Here is a 20,272-nt window from a genome sequence, read left to right on the forward strand (position 1 = left end):
AACTAAGTTGCTAATGATTTATCAAGATCATGAGGAAACTGCAGAAAATGAAATTATAAATGTCTGCAAAACTAGATTATTGTATGTTTTATTGAATCTACCCTTAACAAGATAAACCTTGAAATATTAGCATCCTGAACTATCAGATCAAACATACATGACAAGTTGTTTCTGATGTGGCAGATATGTTAGTAACTTTCATCTGTAATTACTCTTCTATTACATTGAAGAATAGACACACACATAGAGATAAATCATCTGTAGAGCTACCCAACAGAAATTTTGAGTTTAGTTTGTGGTTGGAGAAGCATGCTGTAGTTCCATAATGCATTCTTTTACCAGGCCCTTCGTAAGTGCACATAAATTTTTTTTTTTTTTTTTGGACAACAGGAAAATGATGTGTTATTACATGTTGTGCATCGCTATGAAGTATGGTATGTCAAGGAATGACGTAAGAATTTGTACAACAAACACACTGGTTAATCCAAAACAAAAGCTTTAAAAGATGTGATATATGTACAAGTGAAGGTCAGAAAAAAATCATATTGGAGAAAGGCAAGAGTGCCTAGAAAGAAAAAAGCACAACATTGTCGTTGACCAAACTAGCCTCTCAGAGTCCCAGCAGAAAATAGACAGTAGGTAAAACTGACCTCTTAGTTACCTCACACCTATCCTTAGCTTAATCCTTTCTCAGTTCTGCCTTGATATTATATATGTTTGCATATATATTGCTATAAACAAAGCTGACCTTATTACGGACATTTGAAAAGTAGGAGGGATCTAGGAGTTACTATGTCAGACATATCTCCATTGTCTCTCCCTCAACATTGCTTTATTTTAACATTTTATATATTCTGAACTTATTTTTTTCTTAGATTACACATTAATCTTGTTATTCTCTTACCCTGTTTTCACAAGTGATTTATGTAAGAACCAAATCAGAGTCACATGGAAGGAAAACTTTCCTCTTGAATGATGTAAGAACAATGATATCAGAACAAATGTTTGATGTATTAAAAACATATTTAACACATTTTTCTCCTTTACTAACCAAATGAATGATGATATAATTTCTACCCATAAACACTTAAAGTGAATCTATGAAAACACAGATTATAAGCACATTATATATGGATACATGGTCTTTAATTTTAAGTTATCAAAAAACATCAATGACTTTAAAAACTTGGGCATTTTAAAACAGCCCCATGCAATTTCTAGTATTTCTGTAAAAAATGACTCTGTCTTTGGGGAATACAAAGCTGGAGTCAGGGTTTACGGATCTACTTTTATGAAACATAATGTAGTGCAGAATCTAAGAAGTCTATTTTAATACAGTAGTCATTCAAGATGTGACTCATTTTCTCTAAGCTATGGCAGTGTAATTATGATAATCATGTTCGTATCCTTTTATATGAAGAGAAGCAGATTTGTTGATCTGGCCTGCCAGTGATAGCAGCTCCAGAATGGGATGAACTGTGCCCTGGGCTACGTTGACCAGACCTTTGTTAAACATGCAGAAAGGTGGCTTGCTTAGAGAAATTAGCTTAGGCATGAATGTTCCATTTTAGTTGGATGCAGTTCCGTCTTACTCCTCTACAGCAACAGTATTACAATACCAACCTCCTTAGTGAATGGAGTACAGCTAACAACTAGAATGAAGCGTACATAGGAATAAGCATACAAAGATAAGATAAAAGGAAATGTACTCACTTTGTGACAGCAGAGATTTCTAAAGATAGATGTCCTTGTCTGTTCTGCTCTTTTCCTTCCTGTTCTCTACTTTTGATATCTACAGAAATTGATATCTACATGGAATTCACAGCAAATTACTTGAAGTGACTGCTTGTCCTGTTTCTCACTTTCTGCTTTCGGTTTGCTACGTTAGAATAAGTAGAATAAAAGATACCATCCTGTCTTAGAAATACAGAATGAATGCATGACTAAACTGAATGGTTCTGGACAATTTATCTGGAAAAGACTGGGTACTTGTCAATAGCAGTTATTTAGACTCTCTATAGGTACATTTCTAATGTGGGTTTTTCTGCCCAAGAATTGCTAGTCAGAGCATTTTTACCTTCCCCTCCTGAAAGCTGTTTTCTTCTTTCTTTTCAGTGATGAAGTCTGCAAGGTAGGTTGGATTTTGAGGGAGGGGAATCAGAGGATGAGTTATAAATATACGTATAGACAATACATCTTGAGGAACAGATTAGCTGTATGTATATTTGTACTATGAGTGATTACAAGGAAAACTCACTAAAAATATTTCAAGATCTTTGGTGTTTTGCAGATATAAATGCTATCAGAAAAGTTGTTTTCATAGACAAGTATAGCAGCAAAAAACAGACAACCAGGTTCAAGGGATTTACTCATAACAATGGAGAATTGTTTCCATTAAAGCCAGATTGCCTGGGAGTCAGCATCAGGATGGAAGATTATTGAACTTCCCATTGATGTGGGATAGTTAGGGAAGAACTTTGAGGAAATGTCTCTGGTGGTTATACCCTGTTACGCAGCTGAACTCCACCCCAATCACTCTTTCACTCCCCGTCCTCAGAAGGAAAATATGATGGAATGGGCTCAAGTGTTGAGATAAGGACAGGCAGATCACTCAACAGGTATCATCATAGGCAAAACAAACTTGGTATAAGGAGATTAATGTAATTTACTGCCTATTACAGTTTCTTCCAACCTCAACCATTCTGTGATTACTAATCCAAATATGCAAAATCCTATCATCAAAAAATCAAAACCCACAAATAACTAGTTTTAAAAATAAAAAAAAAATAAGTATTTAATCTAATTATATTTTTGCTCGAATCCTCAAATTATAATGCTGAGGATTATCAATTCCCTTCTTGCAACTGCAAGTGTAACTTATTACTATTATAGTACAGACCAAGAGCCTTACTCATGGATGAGAACCTTATTGTTTCAGGTAATAGGAAACAAATTTGTTCTTCAAATTGGTGTTCAGTCAGACAGGCACAGAAGGAAACAGGTAAGTGATTTGAGATTAATACAATGTAACTGCATTAATCAGCATTCTGGAGAGTGTTATTAGTACATTGATCAGCTTAACTGTATCAGCAGTTTGTGTGCATAAGTATCTACATGTAGATAGACAAATCATACTCAAAAATCTCAGGGAATCGGAAATCGCTGTGACGGAAGCATGGAAGACTGATTAATCAGGCCAGTTTTAAACTTTAAAAAAACTTTACTGCAGACTTATTCATTAACAATACACATTGCTAATGGTTAGTTCTTAATAATTATTAATTGCTGTTACTACATATTCAAAACAGTTAGTCCTTAATAGTCATATCCTAAATAAGCAATTAATATACAATATCACAGAGCTGATGCTGTGTAATTATAATTTCTTATCTTCTGCTTCTTTTCTGTATTATATTTAAAGCAGTCCTTTCCCAGCTCTTAAGGTCGCAGTTCTTCAATGACCAGTAACTGACCATCAGTGAGGTACTTCTTATAGTTCTGGGACCTTTGTTTTCAACCTGTGCTCATATTTTCAAGACTTTTGCAGTCATCCCAGACTACAGCTCCACATCATAACAAGAAACATCTGGCATCAAGCTTCAGCTGACCTTCAAGATCTCATAAATTGATAACGAGCCTAATAGGACAGAACTGGGGTCCTACACAGTCAGCATAAGACACAGTGAGGATGGAGGCTTGAGGCTTGTTCCTAGCAATAGCAATATGGTTGTTAATGAGTACAAACATGATTACATACTGTACACCAGACCTGCCTGAATACCACGATTAGCTAGAGTTCATAGCAAGCTAATAATTAAATTTGGCTTAGCATGCTTCTACTTTTATGGGTGTAATAGGTCTCTGCTTTGGCCAGGTAGTAAAGCGGTTTGAATAATGAAAGCTAGTAGAGAGAAACTGGTACATATTCACTTATTATTTGTTGTTTTTATAGGATTTATAAAAGGTGTTTTGTTTTGGAGGAAGAAGTATCAAGACTGGCCAGTAATACTGATGTAGTATTGAAATAATTACAGTGACACTTCAGAGATAAGTACTGCCTTTAATTTACATGTTGCATGACCCACTTTGAACATTGACCAGAGAGTAGTAGATGCCTTTTTCAGCCAGGAGCTGCTGATGAGTCCCTTGCTCTACGACCTTGCCGTTCTGGATCACGGCAATCTTGTCAGCGTTCTGGATGGTGGACAGGCGGTGAGCTATCACGATGCAGGTGCGACCTTCCCTGGCTTTATCCAGCGCTTCCTGGACAATCTGCGCAATAAACAAACAAAAGGTGAATTATTCAGGCAGTTGTAGTAATTAAACTGCTGTAGTGAGAGAAAGGGAGTATCTGTGGGTTTAGCTTCTTGTTTTAGATTTAGTCTGTATTGGCAAGTAGTCAAAACTGTTAGACAACATCGTGATAGCTAAGACAACAAGGTGCCACCAAGCACATTATTGATATGCATGGTGGGAGAAGAAGAGAAAACAGTCACAGATTGTTCAGGGAGGTTCTGACTGGATATAAGAAAACATTTACTGCAAGGATAGTTATGTATTGGAATAGAGACCCAAGAGAGCATGTTGAATCTCCTTGGAGGTTTTCAAGGACCTTCTTGGACACAGCACTAAGCCACCTGTTTTGAATTCAGTATAGACCCTTGTGTGAAGAAGAGGTTTGACCTCCAGAGATCCCTTCTGTGACTGATTAATTATATACGGGAATTAAGTCAGCAATTGGTTTCTGGCAGTATCCTCAAACTCTTCAGTTTCTGAAGTTTGTTCCTCCTGGTTCAATTTTGACTACCATTTCCAACTGAAGCCTGAAGAATTCCAGGCAGAGAAATGCCTTCTTCACTGCTACTTCAATCTGCTTACTGCCATAAAGTTATGAAGAGAATGGTATTTTGCGGGCAGAGGAGGAGTAGGACCTTTATATTTGTTTATTAGCAGTATACGTATGCGATTTGCATAAAATAACATATTTCCAGTTTTGGTCTTTAATCTGTGGGAATTAAAACAATAATCACAATACAAATGTGTTTAGATTCAACTCCAACCTCACAACCAAGTTACCTTTTCACTTTCTGTGTCCAAGGCAGATGTAGCTTCATCCAGTAGCAGAATTTGGGGCTTACGTATAAGAGCTCGGGCAATAGCAATGCGTTGTTTCTGACCACCAGAAAGCTGAGTTCCCTTGTCTCCTACGCGGGTATTGTATTTCTAGAAATAATACGTAAAGTTCAGTATATGAATGCAGATCAATCTTGAATTTATTCAAGCATATTGACCCTGCCAACAGTCATCTATAAACTGCGTACTCCATGACAACATCTCTCTGAAACAAGATGACCAAAACAGCTATCCAGCACATATCTACAGGTTGTTCGCTAGGAGACTTCTTAAAGCAATGACACCTGCCATGTTGGAAAGCAACACTATTCTCAATGAGGAGATAGGACACCAGAAAGTCTATGACTGGGGATAAAACCTGACCTTAAACACTCCTAACCAGTTACTCTAAACCATACTTATTCATCCTGAAAAAATAGTAATGTATAAGATGTATCAGTTTAAGGGCAAATTATGTGCTTTATATAGACATAGATATTTATACACTATATCTATATATGTGTACTATGGCTTTGGACAGTTATATTTTTAATTTAGATATCTCAGGGTGGATCGGTCAAGCCTCTGGACAAGCTCGTGTAGGTCATAGTCTGTGATATATTACATATTTTGTTGTAGAAAGCACCCAAATTTTATGAGACAACATTATATATCACAAAATTTCTTTACACAGTTTTGGAAACAGCAGATCTTGATAAGAGTTGTTAGAAACTAAAAATGATCTGCAAAAAAGTTTTCACTGCTGTATTTTTTTCAAGCAAAGCAAAAAGCAGCTTGGTGACTTGAAGTTAAGCTGCACATATACTACTTTATACAGCTTGCGATTAAGCTGGCAAACTCCTTGCTTTGGGAAGTTTTGGAAACTACAAATTGACATACGTTAAAAATTGATTTGTCAGACTTACAGAAGAAAAATCCATTGAAAACCATTAAATAATAAAACACGTGTTCTGTCTTAGGAAGTTCCCAAGTCATGGCTTATGTAAAGTTAGATAAAAATTCAGGGTAAATATGATTAAATGTTTAGCCTTTTGTATACTCATTTGTAGATATGTCTTGCTGGTAACTGTCTGGGACTAGAGTCTGTGCACAAGAGACCTTTCATCTGAAACAGAATATTCATTCTTACATGTATTGGTAAGATGTATATGAAAAATCTTTTTAGTCATTTTTGAATTGTAAGAATATTAGAAATGTAAATTCTGACTGTGTAACTGTAAGAAATACATATGATCAATCTGATTTGCATAAGAATCTTTGTCAGTCTAGCTGCATCTTCTGCATATACTTAAGATAAAAAGGAGCTTAAAAAGAAATTTCTGACTTTCTTAAAAACAAACAAGAAAATAAATAACACACTTCCAGCTCTCAATTAGCTATAATTAAGTTTTTTGGTTGTTTTCCTGATATCTTAAACGTTCAGCTCTCCAACTGACAATGGAGTCTCCCAGAAAAAAAAAAAAAAAGGAAAAGGAAAAAAAAGTGTAGTAAATATGATTTTAAATGATAAGATCAAGGAATCTCAGGGAATTTTTGCACCTCAGGAAATCACAAATGGATGCAATTTTTCTCCATCACAGGTCCCCTCCAGTTCTGAATAGGAGAAAAAAAGTATAACTTACATCTGGCAGAGAGTCGATGAAGGAATGAATATTGGCTTCTTTTGCTGCGCTAACAATTTCATCATGTGACACTTCCCGGCTGTTATCTCCATATGCGATGTTTTCAGCAATAGTGCAGTCAAACAGGATTGGCTCTTGGGAGACTATACCAATGTGAGATCTAAGCCACTGGATATTTAGCTTCTTTGCATTTTTGTCATCAAACACCTGAGAAATCAAACATTTTAAATTTCAATCACATGGACATATGTGTATTTGAGACTTACTGCAAATTCTCACACACACACAAAAATTGTGCAATTGCAGCTCTTTCCTTATAGATACCAGATTGAGAGCCCACATAATTCCTCCCCCTCCTTGTCCTCAAGGTTCCAGTTTTTCTAATAACTATTATATACAGGAGATGATAGTCCCTTCTGCTTTCTCAGTTCTTTTCTTTGGTTCAGGATTTTATCATGATTTTGAAGACAGCAAAAGATAGGATATGCTGGGGCTGCTTCAAAGAACTTTGAATAAAGTTCTTTCATTTATTTCTTCCATGGAAAAAACTCTCCTTTATTTTGCATATATATTCCCAATAAAGGAACAGATGGGCAGATGGAAATTTTTTTTCCATTAAAAAAAAAAAAAAAATTCATTCATTAATACATTTCTAAACTGAGTATGCATGCAATCCTAAATTTAATGGTGATGTGATGCGTAACAATGGACTAATTTACTGCTGGATTCCTGAAGATGTCATTTGCTGCGAGTTTTTTTTTTTTTTATTGACAACTCTGCGACACTTCTGCTAAATTTTGCTGCTAAGTTATCGTTGTCTGTTAGATAAACACCAACAGATTTTTTTACTTTTTATTTTTAACTGAGTAGATCAGTTTCATAAATATACCATTCTTATCAATCTGACCACAAATGTATCAGGAAACCCGGTATCTCTGAGCACATTAACATCAAAGAGAAGCTGGCAATAAGTGATACTGTTAAATGGAAAAGTAATTGCAAGGTTGCCATATGAGTAGTGCAGGAAACTAGAAAAATTTCAAATCAAAACTATTAAAAGCATTTATGAACATCTAGCACTTGGTAGGTGGTTATACTCTGAAAGATACTTCTGACAAGTAAAAATGATGGTAAAAGTGATTTTCATCAATGTTCACTGTTTTAGGAAAGAACACAGATGGAAAATTCTATTACTATATTATACAGTAGTAGCTATACATATTTAATAACCTTTTAAGTGTTTTAACATAGTGCTTTAAAACCTTAGGTAATTCGTTCTGAATTCAAAGCATTATTTCCACTGCCATTATTAGGCTGTTGATTAGGCATATTTTTACCACACAGATTTTACTTCATTAATTCAATATAAAGTGGGTAATTGGGACTTTTTTCATTATATCACATCATCACATTTATACAAACGAACCCAAACAGTGTCTTTAACATTAAAAATATTTTTAGAAGGACTCAAAATATCTGTTATACTTTATCACATCACATAAAATAAACACATCCTCACTTAATGTATTGACATATTTTCACAAAAATACTTACAATTTCTCCACTGAGTGGATCATAAAATCTCTCAAGCAGCTGAACAACAGTGCTCTTTCCACATCCACTGCTACCAACAAGAGCTAGTGTTTGTCCTTTTTCTACTTTTAGATTCAGACCTTGGAGGATTTTGACCTCTGGTCGGTTTGGGTAGTTAAATGTCACATCTTTGATCCTTGTGTTTCCCCCAAATGTTTCCTATAATTGAAACAGAATCACTGTTATATCTTTAAGAAAATTTTACAGATGGCAAATAATTTAAATAGAATTGTAGAAGTAATCTTTTTTTTCCCACTGAAATCAGTAGGGTTTCGCATTTGCTGCAACGCTGACTATAGCTCTGTGGTCTGAATCTTTATGAAAATATAAAATCAAAGTACAGCACTGAATTAGTTTTGAAAATGCTTGTAATTCTGCTGGTTGAATTCCAGATGAGTTGTAACTTAAGACCAGATTTTCAAAACAAGTAACCTTTAAGACAGTATGGGGTAATAACTGGTCTCACAATAGAGAACTTGGCCCATGTTGTGTTTGAGTAAAGTGTCAAGAATACACTGAGATAAGGAGGTAGTCAGAAGGAGAGGGAAAATAAGTTTAAAAAAGAGTCCGTAGTGTCAATAAATAATATTGTCCATTACACATTGCTTACTTACAGGCTTCTCTCCTTCCTCACTGTAACTGTCTATTAAGGGTACTTTTTCAAATAGCACAAACAAGTGGGCTGCTGATATCTTGGCTTTGGCATAGTCTGGCGCAAAAGAGCTGCTTTGTCCTAGTGCCATTGCACCAAATACAACAGCTGAAAACACTCTGTAAAAGAAATCAGAAACAAAGATCAATAGACAATGGAGAAAGAAACAATGGAAATGGGACTGCTGTCAACTTTTTCTTTTACTGGAGAAAAAGGAGATTAAATTTAAAAAGAGCAAAGTAGTAACCATATTATTGTTTTAATTACTCATTTAGTTCCAGAAATGTGTTTTTATCCTCTTTTAATGAGCGAAATAAGCAAGCATCCATTCAAAATTCAGTGTTTTCTTTACTTATTAACACTGATTTCTTTAATTATTAATACTAGTTAGCTATTGAATCTCAACTGGGGCAAGGAGGAAAGTGGTCAATGAACAGCAAAACTGGTATAATTCTACTATTGCTGTGGTTTCCCTCTACAGTTCAATGACCCTTGGGAGTTAGTGATTCATTTTTAAAGTATCAAGCCTGTAACAAGGTGGCAATGTGCTTTGTAATACACTGTCATTGCATTTAAGTAAAGAAGAAGAAAAATCTGCCTATTTTCTCATAGCATAGGTTCTAGAGATCTTTATGTAGCAAACAAAAATCTTTGAACTGACAGAAAAATTACTGTAAAAGAGATACTTACAAAAACACACTTTTAGGCTCCATGTGTCCATTTACCACTAGATAGGCACCAAACCGGAAACAGCCAGCATAGGTAAAAAACATCATTGCTTGGGAGAGGGCAAAACAAAATCCAAATATATGCGCCTTCTTCACAGAATTTCTGTAAGAAAGAATGCATATTTTCGTAAGAAAGTGCAATTGTACTGGTCTTAGTACGCAAAAAACTGTGAATTGACTTCAGATGATGCTGCCATGAATGAAACTGTACTCTTGCTTAAGTAGTGCAATCTCCCATTAGACTACGTCCAAGTTTGTTTTGTTTCCAGAATTTTATTTACTTCCAAGAACAGCTGGGAATATTGGTGCAAAAAGAGGTGACACCTTAGCTGCTATGTCTATTGCCTTATCGTCTCATAGTCTGAGTGTTAAAACACTTTACAGTCCAGACCATTACTACTGCAACACATTAAAAAAAAAAAAAAAAAAAAAAGTAAAGATCAGAATTGTTAGCTCACCTTCATCCAAAGTCAAATTTTTGTGATGGCTTTTCTTTACTTGCAATTTTAGGTTAACTACGTAACAAAGGTGTTGAACCTTTTGCAATATTATATACTTGTAAATCTGTTTCTTTTCGATTTAAGCAGTTAAAATTCCTCTCTCAAGTAAGATTAAGCCTGCACGTATGATGCAGAAATGAGATTTTGGATGATAAAACTATGCCTATAACTAAAATAAGGCAGAGAGAAAATTTTTGGTTAATATGAATTTTTACCAGTTAAAAGAAATAAAAGATTTTAATTACATTGATACCATTCCTAGGTCTCAACTGTATGTTTTCTTCTGGCAAAAAGTAAATAAATAAATAAATAAAAATGAAAAAACATATAAAAAAAAAGCAAAACAAAGAAACAGGAGCCAGATTCACAAGTATGCTTTTTTGATAGAGAGGCTGTTGTGACTTCTCCTTTATATAGCTGATTTGTGCATTCATCTGAGATAACAGAAGACCTAAGTTCAGTTTTTATAAAATACAAATGCTTTCACTAATCAGTGGTTAAATATGCACTGAAACTTTAACTGAAAAATACGTCCTGTTTCCTGAAGAAAGAGTTGACGATACTTAGTAGAACAACATTAAGATGAAAGTCTTGGAGAAATCCCATAAATGTCAAGCCTGAGAATGGTTAGGTACTGTCCTGCAATTTGTTGGATATAGGTTGAATATTTTCTTTCACAGGTTGCTAGATAAACCTCAATTATTATGGCAGGTGTATTAGAAACATCCCTTCTTGTTTGTCTCCTATCATATATGCTGTCATTTCCTTCACTTTTCTCATGGCTATCTCAGAATTAAACATTTCATCATTTCATCATAGAACAAATAAAAGTTTAGCTGACGATATCTTTTTTTTTTCCATTTTAAGACTTTTTAATTTTATCTTAGTTCGAGACTTTTTTTTTTCCAGTCACAAACCAGTAGGTAATTATTTAAAAGTTTTCAATCCTATTCAAACTTTCAGAAGTGGCTTAATGAAATACTCAATTTGCATAGAAAGATCTTAATTAAATACTTGAAACACCTTAGGTTCGAGGTTGGATTAGATGACTTCCAAAGTTTACATAAAACTAATTTTTTTTCAAACCAAGTAATATTTCTGTAGAAGATACCAATATTACCACAGAAAATTAATTAATCAAAGTACAAAAACTACTATGTTTTCTAGTGACTGCCTTTGTTAATAAAAAATATTCAAAATCTTGTCAGTAACTTTGAGGTGGGAATATACTAACTAAAACACACTAACAAAAATTGTTAGTATAAGTAAATATTTGTAATTTATTCTATAATTAAAATACAGTTGGCATTTTTTAGTTTAGTTCTTTTTTTTTATACCTGTATGGTACATGCAAATGTTCTCCATACATATATTCAAATTTTCTTTCTCTGGTCAAACTAACAACAGTTCGAATATTTTCTATGGCTTCTGTGGCAATCTGCAATAGAAACACAAATGTTTTAACTGGAAGTTAAGATCATGTTGCGGTTCTTTATTGTAACTTAATAAAAGTCTACTAGAATACAGTTTGATAATTTTTATAATTGTTATTAAAATAATTGACCTATGATATCAAAAGTAATTTTTTTATTTTTTATGTTGGTGAGATTTTCATATGATACTCTGATAAGATTTCTCTAGTGTTCTCCAAACAGGTAGTGAAACCTGCTGGACACCAGTGACATTATGGCTGTTAGATGAGAAAAATGGCAGTTTAGCATTCAACTTTGAGTTCACTAAATGTGGACTGTATTCTGAATGTCTGGGTTATTTATATGTCAAGGGCCTAACTTAGATCTCAGCAGTAAATATTTGATCTCATCAATAACATCTTCTTTAAACTTTCAGATTCTTCAGACTTGAGTCATTTGCACACACAAAGGTACCTAGAAACCTTTGAAGGCAATGGACACCTAGATGGGAGCAATTGAATCAAGGCTTTTATGTAATCTATTGTATCTATGTAGGTGCCCATAAAGTCTTCTTCAATGACCACACAGTGAGGCTAGAAGCCTGTATGGTCAATTCAGTCCATATGCATGTAGAAGAGGACAATTCTTAGAAATGGCCAATAGGAAACATCTGGAATAAACACATCTTAGACACCAGAGCTACTGCTCTATTTACCTCTGCTTGAAACACTGGACTTGAGTCCATGGCCCACATACAGCCTCCAGTGCAATGATGTGTTGGGCATTTCAGGCAGCCTCAACTGCTATTGCTGAGAGGGCAAGGATTCTCACACATACTGTATTATATCTGACAATCCTATATGGATAGATGTCTTCAGTACCCTAATGCATCTCAAATGGTGTTAAACACCTATATCTGGGTTCTATTCAGTTGCCCAGCAGCCTCATTTCTAAGGATGGATTGGATGGCATGATAGGTAGCAGATCTCTCTCATTAATGTAAATACCGTACAAATTCACAGCAAGTGATGTTCAGCACTGAATTTCTATTTATGCTTGGGGTTTCCCCAGACGTGTAGTGAGGCCCCTGATTCTTTGCACCTCAGTATTTGAGACCATGGGGATTTTTTTTTTTCCCTAACAGACTGATAATATTTTTAACACCTTAAAACTTCAAAGTTCAATAGTAACATTGTTTTACATTGTAATTTTAGAAAGCATAAATATGCATTTATTCTATATATTACTGTTACTATATTTGCAGCATTATATGGCTCACATTTTTGATAAAGCTCTTTGAGAACCAGTGCTTTGAAACACTGTGTTTCTCTGGAGCTAGTTCCCTGAACCCCCTCCATTTCTAGGTTGTGCCTAGAAGTCAGCAATGTTCTTGTTCTGTACAAAGATTCCTGAACAGAGGACTCATGCCAAAAGCAGGATAGAAGCTTCAGGGAGAAGCATAAGCACTTCTAAAAAGTTATTGTACTGTAACAATGAAATTTTGTTCTGAAAAGTGATTCTGTATATTATGCCCCATAGGACACTGGATTTATCATGTCACCATACAGTTCAGATGCCTGCAATTTAAAGCAGAAGAGCAAATAACCTCAGTACCCCACTACTTATATCTAATAAAAAAATACAAAATACAGACCTGGAAGTGGTTTTTTTGTTTTGTTTTGGTTTGTTTTTTTTTTTTTCCACGAGCTATTACCAAAGATTTTAAAACTGTGGTACTGTTCTCTTTGTTCTATAACATAAGGATATAATTGTCTGATAGCCTCAGGATCTTATAGCTTTTGCCAGTGTTTGAAAATTTGCTATAAAATAAGTAATTTACTGATTTGAATGTAATACACAGTGCTAATGATATCAAAGAAATGAAATAGAGTTTATTCTTCTTAGTTATACTGTCTCACCAAAACTCAAAGGAGTAGTCATGTAGTGTTCTTAGTAACAGAAGTTTAGCAAGATTTTTCAGAAAGCAAATTTTCCAGGTAGAACCCTGTTTTCACTGAAGAAAACTGATTTTATATATTCTTGTAATTGAACAAAATGCCTGTGGTCTAGTGCTTGCTTGCCCTGAGAGGGGAAACTCATACACTGCTAAGAAAAAGTATTTTCTCAAGCACTGCCAAAAATCATTAGTTTTTTGCAACACCTGTGCTAATGTTTTCACAGTCTGCTGAATTAGGACATTCTCCAGGGCCTACTTCAAGAAGTGTCAGTCTTTTTTCTGTCATAACTCTAAAAAAAAATTAAAATAAAATAAATGCACAACAGTTAGAAAGAAGAAGCAGAATAAATGTAATTAGTTGAAAGGAAAGGAAATGCATTCTTTGGCTTATACTTAAAAGCCCATGGAAAGATCATTACACAGAACTTCCTGTTGGCTTGGAAGGCAAAAACCATTTCTTAACAACTTAACCTACAGACATGATGGAAGGAAATAAATTCAGTAAATAGGAGTTACTGGGCGGATTCAGATCCAGGTTAATACACCTGTCTTTAAGTGTCTAAGCCACCAATGAATACCTATTCACATAGCCTCTTTCTCCAGGATCATTAATTGAAGTGTGTAGGAGCAAAATTCAGTTGCCCACGTGTAGGTGTATTTTGCCATTAGAGATGCTCTAGGATGCCCAAAACATTAGGGAAAGGTATAGCAGACATGACACAGAACACAGAGTAGACCCATACCCTTCTGAAATGGCAACTGGAGGCCTCTCAGATACCCTGGGATCTCCAATAACTATACGGGAACATTATACTGCTAGCATGTCTGCAGACGTATACATTTAATCTGAAGATTAATACCACTCCTTATGTACATGTCCTTAGATAAATGACTCTTCTCAACAACTTTTGAAAACAGTAAGACATAACGAAGGAAGATTACAAAAGTTTTACCTTGAAGAAAGTAAATATCAGGGAAGCGATGAAATAGTTGTTCTGTCCCAAAAGGATTTTTGGAATGAAGTGACATTAAATGCCTTCCTCTAATTTCTTAAACAAAAGTCTAGCCTTCTTGTTTTTCAACTCTCATCTTTCTCTTCCATTCAAGAAATAAATGAATGGCAGACAAATTCAGAAACCAGTGGATATACACATATTATCCCTGCAAACATTAGTAAGAGGAAAGAGAACAAAGAAAATAAAAAGCGCAGTATAATATATATAAGACAGATGATATGCCAAAAGAAGGATGCAAGAAAAGGGAAAAAAAAGAATGTCAAAATCAAGACTGCTGCAAAATAAGGAAAACAAGAGATGATCGGAACAGACAGGAAAAAGAATGTTCCTGAGCAGTGCTTAGCACATTCTGGGGTTTATCAATTACAAAAATAACTATCAGTTAATTATATAAGTCTTCAATTATTATTGAAGAGCTGTTATGTTCTGTTGGCCTACTAGTGTAACTACAGAGTCTGGCCATCTCTGGAAGTTACATATTACGATATCTTCTGTATTTGGAAGCAATATATCCATTATCAGTGGCTTGGTAAACATGACTGATATTACACAAAAATAGATAAAATTCACTAGACCTACCTTTCCTGCAGCTTCCAGCTCTACTTTATCTTTTTTAGCATGCCCAGCCAACATCTTCATTTCGATCATTCCTGCCACTGCGATGACTGGCACCACCGCTAAAAGTAACAGAGTCAGCTGCCAGCCATAAATTAATGATATAATAATTCCAGTTCCCAAGTTAGCTATGTTTTGGGCAATTAATGCTAATCTGACACCAGTTGCCTAGGGAAAGAAAAAAGACATTTTTTGCTAAAATATCAACATCTTAGATCATGAAAACATTTACACTCATATCATTTCTGATTTTCCAAGAAATACTTAGAAATTCTTAATGCAGTTTTGCAATTTTTTGACATGGGAATTTCTTAAATTATTTTGTAAAATATTACCTGGTTCACAATTATTTTTTCCTCTCCCCATATTCTGATTACTTAAATTTTGACTGCAATTTCTAAAGTCAGCTTATGAAGCTAAACAGACTTTAAGCATGTCAGATGTTTATATTTACAGCTAAACATTAAAATGTGTCACATTTCACAGATCATGAAGACAGCTTACATATCATAACACAGAGACCAATGAAGAAGAAAGTTAAATGTTTAATTGATATCGTGCAAATAATATCAGAGATAAAACAGAACTCTTCACTTCAGAAAAAAAGCACATAACTTCGTCTAGCCAAAAAGGAAAAAAAAGATAGTCTTGTAATTTAAGCATGTATGCACAGTTCATTCAGTGCTCTTCAGCATAGTATTATAGATTTCTGAAAGTCCACAAATTAATTCTAAAGAATCTCCAAGTTTATTGCTATTATGCCTATTATTATTATTATTATTATTTTTAATGTATATAAGAAATCTGTACAATTAAAAAAATTGGAGGTCTGACATAAACTGAACAACAAACTTATAGGAATATCTTGGGTAAAGTGATTCCTGGTGAATTCGTTTAATAATGAAGATCACAATACAGCACAGTAGTAATCCTGAAAGAAGGTTTGCTCGGATATTTTTTTGTAACCATATATTACTTACATTGTTGTAAAACACATCAGTGCATTCTATACCAGCTATCATATAACCACTAATAGCAGATTTTTTTTTGTTGTCAAATTCAAGACTGTTAACCAACCAGTCAAATCCCTCCTCCAACTCTACTATGTACTAAATCAAACATGAAAAATTCCAAACCAAATTTTTACTTACTCCTTTCACTTGTGAGGCATCATTAGCAAGTCTTGTAGTTAATGCTCCAGTGCTGTTTTTAGAATCATCAAACCAGGCCATGTCCTACAATAAGAAGCATTTTTCTTAGGACCAGATTTTGTGTATTTAATGTAAACTTGAGAGTAAAACTGAGACCTAGCTAATTCAGTGCTAGAAGACTATGTATGTCTGTCTGGTGCATCATTTCTGCATATTTAAGTCTAAATCCTCCACTGTACAATCAATATGCTAGAAACAAGCGTATACTTGTGGATGATCTGATGTGTATTCTGCCGTTGCTGAGAAGGAAGGACAGCCACCTGTGGAATTCCCAAAACCAAAATAGGCCCTCCCTGACAGCTATTGAAACTGCATCTTCCAGGGGGAGATGACTCTTAAGTCACATTCCTTCACAACTGCAAAGCTCTTTGGGGATGGATTAAATGGAAAGTATTTTAAAAGTAAAAACTGCTGATCCATAGTTTTGCTTCTCCCATATTGAAACGCTGTCTGATCTAAGCCATTTGATCGGGGATTAGTTACACAGCTTATAACATATTCACTGTGAGACCAAACATTTGATTTATACTGTAATTATAGAATGACTGGGGAGAAAGGGCATCAAGAAAGCAGAGCAAGCATCTGAACACATGGATTTTGGCTGGTGTTAATGTTAAGCCATAATGACTTGACTGTGAGTCTGGGGCTTTGCAAGGAGTACGTAAAAAGACTCTTAAATCAATATAAGAACTTTCTTTACAGATACTTTACTGAACCCCATGTAACTAACAATATAGGTTTCAAAACTTGAAAAAAAATCTTCTTTGTAGACAAGTCATAATATGGTAGAATAAAGTAGAATACAGATATTCTAGAGATATACAACTAATTATTATTAAGATACTGCAAATTAGAATATTTATTGTCTTTACCTGTCTAAGCATTGCTTTAAATGCAATGAATCGAAGCCTCATTGTAAGAATTTCTCCAGCTTTGCCAAATGTGAAACCCTGTTTGAGAAGAATTATAATATACAATTAGCATACAATTAGATTGTATTTATTCAATAAATATTTTAGGTACATTGTCTCTACAATATCAAAATACAAATTATTGCAGTTATGATCACACAAAACACAAAATGAGGTTTAACATTCATAAAATCCAATTGGTTCACAGTACAGATGTTCAATTATTATATTTCTCAGTGAAATAAAACAGCCTAGCAATATTTCCCAGCACTGCTATACCAGCATGCTTCAAGAAAAAGATCACTAATGAACCTTTTGACTGCATTTTTATCAGGTTGACCTAAGTCAGATTTAAACAGGTGGCCTTTAGTTTAAAGACTTCATAGGGAAATCTGGGTTCACTGAGGTCAATGGCAGATTTCCCATTGACTCCAATGGAATTATGGTTTCTTTCCTGGGATCCTAATACAACCTGACATAACTATTGGTAGTAATACATAACTAATGTTTTATAATGAATTGAACATATGTTTAACTGTTAATATCAATCAATTTAACAAGATAAACAAAGATATATGCTGGTTAAAATTTTGGAAGATACACTCTTCCTGCATTTTTGTTAGGACCATCAGTGTTTATAATTATCTTTGTTTTGCTCATTAACAAATTTATGTGAATAAAAATATCTGCATTTGGGAAATTTAATACTTTTAAAAGTCAAAACACAGATGCAACTGTACTATATAGTACTAAGAAAAAATTGTTATGGCATATGCTGATCAACAAATATTTCTCAGTTAAGATTGATCATTGGCATAGGTGTGCTCCTATACTGTCAGTAAATTTGCACAGCTGTGTAACTTAGAAAAAATAACAAAAGAACATCATGGAATGGACACTATATTTGGAGATTATAAGAATGTTTTATTTTTTTTTTTCATTCTTATTAATTTGGCGGTGTCCTCTCTTGATTAACTCTTCCCACTCATATTTAACGTTCATAAGTCTATGAGGCCAGATGGGATTCACCTCAGAGTGCTGAAGGAACTAGCAGACATTATAGCTGGACTGTCAAGAATTTACCGAAGTTTGGGCGGTCCTTGTTGGCTGGAAACTAGCCATTTACAAAAGGGGAATTACAAAAAGGAAATCTACAAAAAGGTAATTAAAGAAAGCTTTGGAAACCAGGAAACTACCGTCCTGTTAGTCTAACCTCTGTCCTTGGAAAAGTTATAGAGAAGATTGTCCTGGGATATACTGAAGGGCTTTTAAAGAACAAAGCTATTATCAGGCATAGTCAACATGGGTTCATCAAGGGAAAGTCCTGCCTTAGTAATTTGATCTCCTCCTATTATAAGGTCACCTGCTTGGTCGACAAAGGGAAGGGATTGGATATAATCTTTCTGGATTTCAGTAAGGCCTTTGATAGGATCCCTCACAGCATCCTTCTGGAGAAATTGTCCGATAAAGAGGTTCATGCTGTGCTGGGTGATGAACTGGTTTGACATTGGAGCTCAAAGGGTGTAGTGAATGGGGCTACCTCTGCCTGGCGGACACGAGCAGTGTTTCACAGGGCTCACTTCTAGGGACAGTCCTCTTCAACATTTTTGTCAGTGATCTGGATGCAGGAGTGGAATGCAGCCTCAGCAAGTTTGCCGATGACACTAAACTGGGAGGTGCTGTTGACTCCCAGAGGGACGAGAGGCCTTGCAGAAGGGTCTGGACAGATTGGAGCACTGGGCAATCATCAGTGGCATGGAACTCAACAAGGGTAAATGCCGGGTGCTGCAGCTGGGACGGAGCGATGCCAGGGCCAGGCCCAGGCTGGGCAGCGAGTGGCTGGGGAGCAGCTCAGCAGAAAGGGACCTGGGGGTACCGGTGGCAGCAGGCGCAGCGTGAGCCAGCAGCGTGCCCTGGCAGCCAGGAGGGCAAACCCCATTTTGGGGTGCCCTGAGCACAGCACAGCCAGCCGGCCAGAAGAGGTGATCCTCCCTCCTGCTGCACTGAGCGCTGGTGCGGCCCCACCTTGAATATTGTGTGCAGCTCACAATATAAAAAGATGTTCAGGGCCTTGACAGCACCCAGAGGAGGGCACCAAAGCTATAAGAGGGCTGGAAGGCCTGTGTCTTGAGGAGAGGCTGGGGACGCCTGGGCTGTCTGGTGTGGAGAAGAGGAGGCCGAGAGGCAGCCTCGTGGCTCTGGGCAGCCTCCCGAGGAGGGGAGGCGCAGAGGGAGGTGCCGGCCTCTGCTCCTTGGTTGTGATGGACATGCACCATCAGAAGTTCAGACTAGATATACATTTATGCTGCTCTTCCAAGTAAACTTTATCATCTCACTGTGCAGAATCATTTAATTGATAAAATTATACAAAATTAAACATATCCAGAAATTATAGTGCAACATACTATAATAAGGCTAAAAATATAATAATATAAATGTATATGATAAATATAACAAATCTAGAACAATTATAATAAAGCTAAAATAATAATACATACCTGAAAAAAGAAAGTAAAGAAGGAAATGATCCCAAGTGCTAAAAACAGCAGTGAGTATAAGTTGCTCTTTTCTCTCAAAACCTTCTCATCCTTTTCTGAAAAAATCTATAAAATAATATTTGAAATATCATTTTTTTAAACAACTAATAATCTAAAATACTCCCATATTTCTCATAAGTATTTTTGATATTCATTTATATACATTAAAAAATTGAGTATATGTTGCAAATTATTGTAGGTGTCAGAAGAAAAATTCAGTTTGTAACAGGATTTTTAGGATTTTGTAAACTTATATAGTTGTTAAGATTTTTTGTAACAGTGCTTCATCCACTCCTCAGTTTCATAATTCAGTGGTCGTTTAAGACCTAGGTTTATTAGAAATAAGTTTTATGGGCCATATAGATTTTTATATACTTTATTTGAA

General features: G+C 35.2%; 1 protein-coding gene across 1 annotated transcript in view; it reads right to left on the reverse strand.

The window, feature by feature from the left end:
• Positions 1–4,040: 4,040 nt before the first annotated feature.
• LOC106039651 (ATP-dependent translocase ABCB1-like) overlaps positions 4,041–20,272 on the reverse strand; it is a 36,386-nt gene continuing 20,154 nt past the window's right edge. The window contains 11 exon segments of the mRNA XM_048061684.2: positions 4,041–4,272; positions 5,077–5,223; positions 6,756–6,962; positions 8,310–8,507; positions 8,963–9,119; positions 9,691–9,831; positions 11,566–11,666; positions 15,193–15,396; positions 16,380–16,463; positions 17,312–17,389; positions 19,849–19,953. Of these exon segments, the coding sequence (XP_047917641.2) occupies positions 4,066–4,272; positions 5,077–5,223; positions 6,756–6,962; positions 8,310–8,507; positions 8,963–9,119; positions 9,691–9,831; positions 11,566–11,666; positions 15,193–15,396; positions 16,380–16,463; positions 17,312–17,389; positions 19,849–19,953 (1,629 nt within the window). The 3' untranslated portion in view covers positions 4,041–4,065.

The sequence above is a fragment of the Anser cygnoides genome, chromosome 2 (genome assembly GCF_040182565.1).
Source record: "Anser cygnoides isolate HZ-2024a breed goose chromosome 2, Taihu_goose_T2T_genome, whole genome shotgun sequence".
In the NCBI taxonomy this organism is placed as follows: Eukaryota; Metazoa; Chordata; class Aves; order Anseriformes; family Anatidae; genus Anser; species Anser cygnoides.